General features: G+C 39.0%; 2 protein-coding genes and 1 pseudogene across 3 annotated transcripts; 1 reads left to right on the forward strand and 2 right to left on the reverse strand.

Moving 5' to 3' along the window:
• Positions 1-4,702, forward strand: LOC110049242 (uncharacterized protein C9orf85 homolog; annotated as a pseudogene). Its single transcript, XR_016208888.1, has 4 exons — positions 1-341; positions 1,470-1,583; positions 2,798-2,880; positions 3,232-4,702. The product of XR_016208888.1 is annotated as an uncharacterized protein C9orf85 homolog (transcript).
• LOC110049234 (lysosomal acid glucosylceramidase-like) lies at positions 2,982-12,078 on the reverse strand. Its single transcript, XM_020755015.2, has 6 exons — positions 11,706-12,078; positions 10,850-11,318; positions 9,938-10,195; positions 9,063-9,183; positions 4,786-4,920; positions 2,982-4,139 (listed from the first exon to the last, which is right to left on the reverse strand). Exons 1-6 carry the CDS (start codon positions 12,076-12,078, stop codon positions 3,900-3,902), a joined length of 1,596 nt encoding a protein of 531 aa, XP_020610674.1. The 3' UTR covers positions 2,982-3,899.
• Positions 6,041-7,073, reverse strand: LOC110049238 (histamine H2 receptor-like). The gene has a single exon (XM_020755022.2). The coding sequence runs from the start codon at positions 7,071-7,073 to the stop codon at positions 6,153-6,155; it is 921 nt and encodes a 306-aa protein (XP_020610681.2). The 3' UTR covers positions 6,041-6,152.
• Positions 12,079-12,080: the final 2 nt, after the last annotated feature.

A 12,080-nucleotide genomic window follows, 5' to 3' on the forward strand; every position in this document is an offset into this window, starting at 1 on the left:
AGCTTATGCGCAGCTGACAACTTGAACTTCTTTTTACAAAGAGCACCGCTGACAACTAGCGCGAAATCGAACAGTTTATCAGGTTGTACAGAACAGGCAAATTTGGGGAAATTGCTGTATCATTTATCATCGACAATGAGCACAAAAAAGGGAAACAACTCGAAAAAAGGTCAAAGACATCAAAACACGAAAGCTTACAAGAATGATCTTCATGACACGAACAAGAAAACGAAGCAAATCAATAGTTTGGTGGTTGGTGGCGTTTGTACACGATGCCGGGAGATCATAGAGTGGAGAAAGAAATTCAACAAGTACAAGCCTCTTACTGCTCCCAAAAAGTGGTATATATCTTTTCCTGTGCAGTTATGAATTGTGGCTATCAGGATATTAAAACGTTATGAAAATCACCAAATGATTTTCCTCACTCTCCCCTCTCCCCTTCCCTACCCAGACACCCATCTAGGAAGTCCACCTGGCCTGGGTTGTTTGAAAGGTAGATAACGCTATCTGCCGGATAAATCACTAGCCAGTAAATAGTGCAGTTTGTTTTTGTCATCACTTATCCACTGGATGTGGATAGCGTTATCCATCTTTTGAACAACTGGGGCCTGATTGATGGGTAACCCGAAAACACTGACCCCTGGTCCGCGGAGCCCCACCACAGACTGGGTCTGCAGACTACCTATGGACCAGTCGACGGACTACTCCTATGGACCCTCTCTACGGACCACCCCCCAAAATAGAATAAAAATAAGAAACAAATATTTCACTTACTGGTTGTCTAATAGATTACTCGTGTCGGCAAAATTTTGAACGTTAGTGTGCAAATGTATCATTCTTGGGTTCAGGCTTGGGCACAAGTTATATCATTACACATTGCCATTTCCTTTGCTGTGGCCATACAGTATATGAAAGACCGGGAAGCCTCCAGGAAGCCTCTGGGAAGCCTCAAAATTTGTGCTCTTTCCCCTTTGCCAGTTTTTTCAGCCCATTCTCAGGTGGATTCGTGAACTCATTCCAGGCTTCTTATTTTTAATTTGCTCAGTGGAATTACAGATACGAACAAGCATAAACAACCTAACAACATACCTCCCATAACCCGATTGAGCCACGAATGAAAGTTAATAACTTTCCTTCCTTTTGTCATCGGCATCTCCTTACCCTGAAAACAGCTTTAAGGCATTTTTTTTTGGGGGGGGGGGGGGGGGTGTTAATTACATTTTCACAGTGTAACACTTGAAATTTCGCCAATATGAGTAATCTATTAGACAACACATTAGTGAAGTATTTCTTATTTCAACACTATTTTTGGGGCTTCCGTAGAGGGGGTCAGTAGGGGTAGTCCATGGACCCGGTCCATAGTGGGGGTCCGCAGACCGGGGGTCAGTGTTTTCATGTTATCCCTGATCGATAGGTGCTTGATCAAAACAGGCTTGATTGACTATATCATTTTGAAAATATGTTTTCAGTGTGAGATGCGAGCAGAAGGTCATAAAACATGCTTATCACACTGTGTGCAGTAGATGTGCGCAGGAAGCCAAGGTGTGTGAAAAATGCGGACAGGCTCAAGATATAGTGGCAAAGTAAGAAACCATACAGTGTCACTGTAATGATTCAATTTAGAACACCCCTTTTATAACTGTCTGTAGTATATTTGGACAGTGGTTGTACATGTAAAAGTATACATTCAGGGTAGTACTAGTGCGGGACGATAGTGTTGAAACCTGTACTATGTGTACAGTTGTCTTTCGCCTTCGTGGCTGCCTTTTGTGGCTTACATGTACTTTTGTGGTTCAACACTACACTGTCGGCCGACATACAACCAATGCATCATCGTGCTTTGTTAACCATTTTCAAACTTGTTTGGTCGAGGTGGCTGGATGTTGATTTACTGCTTATTGGTTCATAAACACACACAAAAAAGTTGTGGGCAATATGCAGCCATCTTGACCTCCTGTTGGTCAATAACCCATAAACTGCCACTTTCAAGCCCTGGGCTTATACAACATCATAAGAGCTTTTAGATGAGCTTATAAGTGGAGGGGCTTATATCCAAGATTATAACCAAAATAAATTAAAAAACTGTTTTGAAATGAGCCATAGCTCCACATGATTGAAATAGGTTTTTCATTTACTGGTAATTAAGCTTTTAAGACATCATAATAAAACGAACTCAAAACAAGGAAAGCTAGAGGGGTGGCTTATATCTTGGGGGGACTTATAAGCAGATGCATTTTTTGGTTTACAGGTGGCTTGGCCTATTATCAGGGGGGGGGGGGGGCTTAGCAGGGGGCTTATAAGCAGCAGTGTATGGTATATCACAAAAACTGCCCAGTGTACGGGGTGTACCTAGTTCAGTTTAGTTTTGAGTTGATGATGCTGTTGATTTTTATTTTTGAGTTCAAAATGCTGCAGATTTTAACATCAAATTCAGTTCATGGCAAATTTCAAGGAGAACTTTTTTTGCTTTTGGTTTTACTTGTTGTGTAAAAATGACATACCAGAGGTACAAGAACAGCAAAGGCTTGACTCTTTTTTCACTGCCAACTGCGAGATTAATTCCTGTCATAAATACATCAAAACTGATAGAAAAGAGGTTCGCATCATCACTAACATACTGTTCGACATAGTCCTGTAAAAAATGTTGAGGTCTCCCCCCCTCCCCCCGCCCCCGTGCCCAAAAGTTAAGGACTATAATGTTTATAGAAGTCTGAATTTTCTGTTTTCACTGAGACCATCCTGCTATATGCATGTGTGTAAGAATACATCTGAACAACTGCTTTATTGTGTGTTTAAGATCTGAACCAACTCCAGCAGAGAGAGCCTCAGAAGACAGTATGTTACAGTAAGAGATAAAAGCTATGACCGAAAGACAAAGAAGTAAGCTGACAGTGCATGGTGTTATTATTGTAATTTCTGTGTGGCCCAAGTCTTAGATTCAATACAAATCTTAGATTAGGAACAAAGATTGAGACATAAAGTTGATTTCAATGATCATTTTTATGAATTTTATTATAAATAATTTTCGACGTTGATTTTTAATGTAAACCATACAAAATGTCATAATAATTTTAATATAATTATGTCAGATAATTTTACCTCAAAGTAATAATTCTTCTAGAGTATGGCAATGCATAGGCTACTCTTTTTAGAGTCACACAATAAATTATTATTGCTATCTCAATTCAAGTGTTAATAAAAATTATTATTGTTTATTTACATTTCTTACAGGAACCTTCTTTAGACACCTTGAAAAGGGAGGCAAAAATGAAGAAACAACAGAAAGTGCCAGCTTGCAAGAATCTGCACTTGCTAGTAACAGCACTACGTCTGATTTGTTTATCAGTGATAATGACAATGAACTCTCAGAACCTGATGAGCAAAGAGCTGATGGGCTGGGCTCTTGACAGTGCAGAAACTCTAATAAGTGCATGAAGATGTTCTTAATTTTTTAAGCTGCCCACAATTCATACAACTGTCACATCTTTGACTGACTACACACAATGTAGATCAGAACATCCTTCATATATAAACATGTAACTGTACCATCACAAAAACATTCAAGCAGTGCTCAAGGCCTGCATAATCTTCTCAATATACCAGTGCAGGCTGGCTAACTATTTTTTTCAAAATCAATAATAATCTGGCTCCCTCTGAGCATTGCTTTCCCCATAATCCTACATTACATTTGCGGTTCAATTGAATTTTTGTCATCCCTAAATCTATTACAAATTTCTTGGTCTGGCTTCAAGGCTCATTAAGAGTTTCAAAACTTTCCATACAAAATTTGGCACACCTTATGAACCTAGCCTGGGTTGTAGCTGGATGTGTCGCAAAATCTCCTATACTGGCGGTTTAGACTGTCTATGACACTGGCTATTTGAAGCCTGTGGCTGGGTTTAACAGATATAGGTCTGAATGGAAGATGGTGGAACAGTCTCATTGATCACACCATCTTCAGAATGAATTTGCAGAGCAATTTCTTGGTCTTCTGTGTTGAGGACAATAACAACCATCAGGGAATCAGGAGTAATGAATCCAATGAATTGAAGTGCAGACTCTTCACTTGCTTTCACTTCTATTCTCTGTGAGCCTGGAGGCACAAACTTGCTGAAGTGACCAAGATGATAAAACATTGGCTGCAAATAGAACAAGACATTTAATATGGTTTTGTTGTGTCATGTTTTTTTTGTGTGTGTTTGTGTGTGTGTGTATGTGTGGATTTGAGTAATTGATCTCAATGTATGTTTGGTGTGTTGGTATTCTTGTCCCAAGTGGCCAATTTTAGACAAAAAAAAAAACAAAAAACATGCACTATGGGCACCATTCCATATTTTTTGTATCGTAGTTTCCAGTTGTGATATTATGATCTCAAGAAATGTTGAAGGGTTGCCACACGTCAGGAAAAAGTAGAGGTCAAAAAAAAACTTAAAGAATTTTTTAGTTGTTTTGGGGAAACAAAAACTAAGGAATTTTCATTTGAGTTTACTTTAGATTTTGATAATGAGAGTTGTGAAAAAACGAAAATATTACAGCTAACTATTTTCTGTATTGACACCTTAAAATTTAAAGGGTAAGTCGAATTTGTTCCCCATCATTAGCCTTATTATGGTCAGAAAAAATTATTTCCTGGTCAATGAAATGTCAGGGACTTTTTCCTTAATTAACGGGTAACAACAATAAACTACACTTTAGTCCAGAAGTGAAGTTTCCACCTCAAAAAGTACAAATATCACAGCACTCTCTTCATCTTGGAAATTTATTTTTAGGACATGGGCAGTGTACCTGCTTGTAAAATACTCCATTCTCTGCATCAACAATGATTGGTGAATCAACAAAGTTCTTCACCCAGTTAGGTCCTCCTTCCATGTTAAGAGCTAGGTTCCAGTCCACCCACCCTACAGACCAGTTGGATAGGTCCTAAAAGACGATTCAGGTTTTAAAAGTAAAACATTGTTAGTTAACTTCAAACAGTTCTAGGTCACAACTCCCAATTGCTTTTAAGACTTCTAGTTTATTGCAAAACGTAATATGTGAGACTGTATGAATGTTTTATTTTCTTTGGTTAATATCCACTGCAAATCGGCCATTTAAACCCCCAAATGACCACTTTTATGTCGGCATTCGAGGCAATTATCTGTAAAATCTTCATCCTGGTCCATAGGATCGTTGCGAACTTCAAATTCATCACATAGTATGGTTGATACCTGATTACGTGACGCAGCTTTATTTCTCCGGTTAGGCCTACAGTCCACTTAAATACGTCACGAAAACGGAGCTTTTCGAAAACGCTCTTCAAACCGGAGGACTTTGAAAACGCCGGTTTTGCGTTTTAGTGTGGGCAGAAATCATTTTGAAACGAAGCTCTTCGAAAACGATGAGGTTACGATAGTCATGATATTGCCGTCCCCGAGTTTTACTCAAACACAAATGCAAAACGACTGGTAATTGATGCGTTTTCAAATTTCTCCGGTGTAGTGTGGACGGAAAACATTTGACGCGTTTTCAGAGTGAAACCTCCGTTTTCAAATTCCTCCACCGGCGTAGTGTGGACGCGGCCTAAATCATCCCCGCATGATTATTTAAAATATCAACGACAAACAAAATGGATGTAGATTCATGGTGCTTTCCATTACGCCAAAAATTTAGGAAATTTCAGTTGGAAGTCAAATGGAAAGGTTCGATCCTGCCGGAGTATTCGAAACCACCTCTGGCGGTGATTGGTCGGACCGAAGTTCCAAACCGGTAAGATGCAGTAGATTAATCAGTAGATTTCACGTATGTGGGAGATTGAAAGGGATAGAAAACTGTAACAACCATTCCTCTCGGTTAGTCTGGTTCGATCGGATAATGTCGTTCCATTTTTCTTTGGTTAGTCTCACCGCAGGGGCATAGCTAGGTGGGGGGGGGGGGGGGGGGGCAATCTGGTGAGTACCTTCACTTGACACAGTGTGACCCCCCCCCCCCCCCTTGAAAAATCCTGGCTACGCCCCTGCTTCTGGTCTGACCGGGCAGAAATGGAAAGACCCTAACTGAATCATTTTCAAGTTACTTTGTGAACATACACGCTATGTTCGTTTTATTAATCTTGTTTATAACTATTGTCAAAACCACACATCAGACATGATTTTCTGTGAAAGCAAATAATATGATTAAGATGGTATAGCTTGGCTTGCGCCCCTGATAGTTTCTTCGGTATGGGGAGGTAATTTTCTTCTGTAAAGTCTGCATAAGATATCCTTAACAGCCATGCGAATTCTCTTGAGTCGCCAAGCATAAAGCATGGGATTCAAAGCAGAATTCATGTATACCAATGTCCAAGAAGTTTCAAATGCGATTTTAACAGAAATATTGGTTCTGAGCAGTGGATAAACGATAGCTAGCGAGGTGTATGGAAGGTAACACAAAAGAAAAATAAGATACACGTAGAACATAGCCAGTGACGAGGTTCTGAATCGCAAGATGTTTACAAGTCCTCTGTTTGGTATTCGGCCCGATTGTAGTCCGTTGATTTGTCTCTTGTGGCGTTGCACGACGCGATAAATCTTCAAGTACAACACTGCGTTTACTACAAAGCAAGCGATAGCGGTGAATGATCCCAAAAACTCATCGTATGCTTGAAAGAACAAAGTCACAGAGCATATGGCGACTGACCCCACGCTAAGGAGACCAAGGAAGCAACACATGCGTCGCTCTGTAATAAACTCGTTGTATCGCAAATGAAGACGCAGGGCAAGGTATCTGTCTGCGCTGAGGACAGTGACTGTCAATAGCGAAAACATACACAAGATGCCAGATAAAAACACCGCCACTAAAAAGAGAATATCATTCCTCCAGGTTTCGTTGATGAAGCCAGACTGGTTGAGTCTCCACGCTATGTACATCGGCTGAACGATTAGTCCAACACAAAGATCGGACAATGCTAGGCTGATCAAAACAATATTGGATGGTGAAATGAGAGACGGGTTCTTAACAAAGGAGACTAGAATCAGCGAATTTCCAAATACTGCAAGCAGCGAAAGCGGAATGTTCATCGCGGCATTGATGACATAAGGGATTGAATCGCCTGCCATTTTCGATAGTCAAAATCAGGCGATGGGCTTTCCTTTCTTCAGGTAATTTAACTTAATCATAAAAAGATGTCGCAAAGAAATCGATATCTCCTGAACTAACATGCTACCAATACGTTGGTGAAATTTAATCATTTTCACTATTTACTCACATAGGTATGTGTTTTCTGATCCTCGATAACTTAGAAGAAAAACTAATTAGGCAAAAGCAATCTTCTGCCAACATCGCAAGCAAAAAGAATTATAGTCTTGAAACATGCCATCATAAGCAGTTCATTTAGATGACTGACAAATATGTGGACATACGTGAAATAAGTGGATATATACAGCATGCTGTAATTCACCTGTTTTTACCGAAACGACGTTCGATGTTTAACTGAGAAATCTCAAACTAAAAAAGAAATGTATTGTCAAAAGATTTAGAGTTACTCACTGACAGTGACCTCTCGAGGAAAAGCCAGTAGCACAATTAAGTCGCGGCCATTTATTTAGAAAATGAAATTTGTTGACATAAAAACTGGCCAATTTATCTTAACATCAGTTAAGTGAAGGCCGGTATCATTAGCAGTTTCTTTCAATTGTTTTTCTCCGCAGCTGTATTTGCGCGTCGTGATTGGTCAATTCAGCGGGCCGGATAATTCTACTGAGAGATCCATAAAAAAAAATTGAAGGTGTTTTTGTCGCCAAAATGTCTTGTGATTTTTTCGCCAAATTTTCTTAATTTTTTACGTTGAATAAACGTGAAATGCACTTCTTTCTGTGAGAGTTTTGACCACATGCATTTAATCGTGTTTGTTTTGTTTGTTTTTTTGTTTTTTGAGCCATACAAAATGTCAATGTATAAGGTAAGGATTCCCAGGGAAGCCAATAAGGCTTATGCAAACCCGGCTAAGACTTAACAAAAGAATATAAATGCTGTCATCAGCACACAAAATGATCGTAATTTACATAACATAATAGGATAAAAAGTAGTTAAGCAAAGCTAAACGCGCAAACGCGCAAAAACAAAGGAAGAAAAAAAAGCAGAAAAAAAAAAAAAACAGCTCACACAAGCACACTAAGAGAAGTAAAATATACTTATACTAAGCAACGATTTCCAATTAACTCGTTTTGCCTTTGACGACTACGTCAGTCATTTGAACCCACTCCTCGTAATTTGAAATGGTCTCCTAAACCTTTGAGACTGACAGTAGAGATATAACAAATGTACTACTAACCTCAAATTTTTCGTCCCTACTGTAAGTTACGGATCCTCGTTTTTTCCTCAGGTTTATGATTCGACATGATAATAACAGGTAATCCCATTCCAGTCCAATTTTGAAATAATAAAAAGGGGAAAAAACGACGGTCTGTAACTAATACTTAAAGAAGGGACCGAGAGGACAAGGTTAGTGAGAGGTATACATGCAGCGTCCACACTATGCCGGAGAAATCTGAAAAAACAGCTAAAATTATTTCTACGGTTAGGCCTACCGTCAACACTTATCCGTCACGAAAACGGAGCTTTTCGAAAACGCTCTTCAAACCGGAAGAATTTGAAAACGCCGGCTTTTCGTTTTCATGTGGACGGGAAACATGTTGAAAACAGAGCATTTCGAAAACGATGACGTCACTATAATCATGTGATTTCCCTGCCCGAGTTTTCCTCAAACACAAATCTAAGATGGCCGGTGATTGTTGCGTTTTTTAATTTCTCCGGCGTAGTGTGTACGTAAAACATTTGATGCGTTTTCAGAGTTAAAGCTCCATTTTCAAATTCCTCCGGCGTAGTGTGGAAGGGGCCAAAAATATTCAATAACTCTCGTGGCGATTCCCTCTCTCACCACGTCAATCATACTAGACCACCAAAACGGTCGCAGCCTCTAAGAACGAGATTGCTCCCCAACTTACATTGACTGACTTAGATTTATTATCTATTTTGGAGTGACTTGAAACTTTGGCAATTTTTGCCGCAAGAAAAAACATTTATTACAGTAACTGTATATCAAATACCTCAATGATGCTATGGCTATACTGATTTCCTCTTGACCAGTCCCCTAGACTGACTCTTGGTGGTTTGGAGGTCTGGGGATCAGCACATGCTTCAGTGGCAAGAATGAACTGATCAGGAAATCTGTACAATAAAGAAACATAAAACACTAAATATCATATGGTATAAATGTGAACTAAATAACTGAATAAAGTCAGGTCAGATATGGAAAGAACTTGGCTACAAGGGCCAAGTAGCCAAGAGCTGAACATTCTATTATGGGCAATAGCCCACTTTCCCATTTTTCAATCCTAGCGAGCTTTGTATGATTATTTGTTCATTCTGCTCAGTGTATATGGACATCCAAAGTAAGTCCACATGCAATAATGTAATTTTAATTAGTACTTCAATTCTCTGACTACCAAACTAGACTTAGCCTGTAGCCTCATTATTTCGCACTCTCAGGAGAATAAAAAAATAGTTCGAAATAGCAGGTGTTCGAAATAGCGGGAGTTTAAAATTACAGCTGATAGTAAATAACTAAAAAACGAATCCAAGGAAAATGGTTTTGAGTTTGAAGTAATGGGGAATTTGAAATAACTGAGTTCGAATTACCCGGGTCCAACTGTAGTTCAATAATTATTGTTGAACTAAATTTTCTCAGAACATCATAAAAAAAAGTGTCAAGGTAAATGTTCTAAATTGTACATGCAAATATCAATTGAGTTGCTACATGTAAAGGACAAGACGAACCTGTCCAGCTTTACAGCAGTCTGCTTCTGGGTTCAGTATGTGGATGCAATAAAATTGTATGAATTGTAATGCGCTAACAAGGTTCAAGAGGGGTTCTTAGAATACTGACTTAACATAATTATATGATTGAAAAGCATGAAATCACCTGTTGTGAGCATCAGTGAGAACTTTAGCAGGCATGTACTTGTCCTCATACCAGTGGACGCCAATTCCAGCAACATACTTAGCTGCCCCTGGATCACTGAGAATGGTGTCTACCCAGGATGGCAAAAAAGGTCGCGAATCATCAAGCATAATGATTTTCACATCAGCATGACCTTGCAGTGATAACATTGGACCCAAGTCCTCTTTGATGAAGTCTCTTTCCATTTCAGCTGTGTATCCCATGCACTGGAAACTAAAACTGTCACATACACAAAAGAAAATAAGAAAAAAGGACAGACTTTTTTTAAAAAAGGGCAATATTTTAAACAAATAATATGGCTGTTTCTGTATAAGTGCATGAGAAACTTATTTTGTGAGTTTTCCTAAAGTAACAATAAAATGTGCAGAAGATAGGTTACACAATTTAAGGGATATTGCACTTAGCTAACTACATTTATTAATTTAAAAGAAACATTCTTTTCAAAACTATTGTAAGAGTATTGTCTGTGTTCAAATCCAGTGGACCATCAGGCCTTATCTCTGGTTTACATAGCATGAAGCAACTAGAGTAGTTCTACCCCCCTGGGTAGGATGTTAGTCCACTGCAGTGTTACCTGGAACATTAGCATTAGCTTTGCCAGTACCCACTGATTCCCACTGGTCGAGGAAGGCACTGTAACAGGAAAGTCTAGCAGCTGAAATATTTGCAAATAGTATTCTCGATATTTCTATAATGAAATGAATTTCTAGTTTTGCTCCAGAACTGTTTTCAATATGAATTAATCTCACAATCTAACAATTAGCTTTTAAAATTATGTATATAATTACCCCAATTACTCCTTTATTCATTCTCTCATAATCTGCCATAGAGGAAATTAATTGATTTATAAAATTTAAAGCTGCAGAATCTTACAATGGAATAAATCCATCTGAAGGTTCATTTTGCACTGTAACTGCCCAGATCTTTACTCCTTTGTCGTTGTAGGCCTCAATGAACTTAGCAAAGTATAAAGCCCAGGCTTTGTGGTATTTATCACCTGCATTGCCTTTCAATTGACCAAACCCAGTCATCTTGTCATTTGTTTTCATCCATGCAGGGGCGGACCATGGACTTCCAAAAAATGTGATATTTCTCTTACTTGTCTTCATTGCCATTAATATCAGTGGGATTTTAAAATTCAAGTCTTCCTCTGCAAGGCTAAAGTTGGCCATCTCTAGGTCACCGACATTGTCATTGTAGGAGTATGGTCTTGTGGAAAAATCACAACTGGCCATGGGGATGCGACCAATAGCGTATTCTATACCTTCCACTGAGTAATATGAAGAAAGGAGTTTCTGCTTCAAGGTTGTGCTGATATTTTGAATATTAATAGTGGCAGCATCTGAGGAACCAAAAAAGGGAGCAAACAAATTGTTATTGACTACATGCAAATGTACAGTTCCAAAAAATAACTATATACCTCCCCATGGAAGAGAGTTTTTATAAAACCCCCACCCCTCTGGAAATTCCAATTAAGCTTCATACATTTAAATTTTTTGGTCTTACAGAACCTCCCACCCCCATGAAATTCCAATACCCTCTGTGAGAGGAGTATGGGTATTTTCTGGAACTGTTCAATGGTAGCACACTATTAGAAATTACATTCTATTCTTTTTCCTCGTGCCGATTCTACAGTTCTTCCCAACTGGCCTAACTGAACCACTTGGAATCGTTGATCTTCATGATCAGTAACTCAAAATTTTTAGGTTCACGTATGAGTTCCACACACCTGTGAATGCGCCTCCAAAGCCAAGTATCTTTTGAAATGTAACGCTTGAATTCACGATCAACTGTACCCCAGTTTGCTTTGATTTCAAATTAAAACTATTATTTAACCTTGCTGTCGTCAAACGGAAACGATCTCCAGCTTTCCTGCTCGTGTAAACTGCATATTCTTTCGTCGAGAGAGGACTTCCTTCGCTGAACGAGTCGCAGTCCTTTTCCGAGCAGACACAAACAGTCCCTCCGTGTCCAAAATCTTTGCTGATACATGTAGAATACTTCGGAGGAGAGAAAGCGCTCGTAGAAGCAATAAGGAGTCCCAAAAATGAGCAAAAAGTTGAAAACAACGACATTTTGGATCGCAAATGATTGAGAAACATAA

The sequence above is a fragment of the Orbicella faveolata genome, unplaced genomic scaffold (assembly GCF_042242905.1).
Source record: "Orbicella faveolata isolate gen_17 unplaced genomic scaffold, um_ofav_v1 contig_26, whole genome shotgun sequence".
NCBI classification, from domain to species: Eukaryota; Metazoa; Cnidaria; class Anthozoa; order Scleractinia; family Merulinidae; genus Orbicella; species Orbicella faveolata.

What these genes read in the sequence shown, in the direction of transcription:
- LOC110049238 (XM_020755022.2), bottom strand. Translation starts at nt 7,073, where the DNA reads ATGGCAGGCGATTCAATCCCTTATGTCATCAATGCCGCGATGAACATT.
- LOC110049234 (XM_020755015.2), bottom strand. Translation starts at nt 12,078, where the DNA reads ATGTTTCTCAATCATTTGCGATCCAAAATGTCGTTGTTTTCAACTTTT. An exon ending in CTTTGGAGGCGCATTCACAG is followed by an intron (nt 11,319 to 11,705) that starts GTGTGTGGAACT and finishes TTGGTTCCTCAG; the next exon opens with ATGCTGCCACTATTAATATT. An exon ending in ATGGAGTATTTTACAAGCAG is followed by an intron (nt 4,140 to 4,785) that starts GTACACTGCCCA and finishes TTCTATTTGCAG; the next exon opens with CCAATGTTTTATCATCTTGG.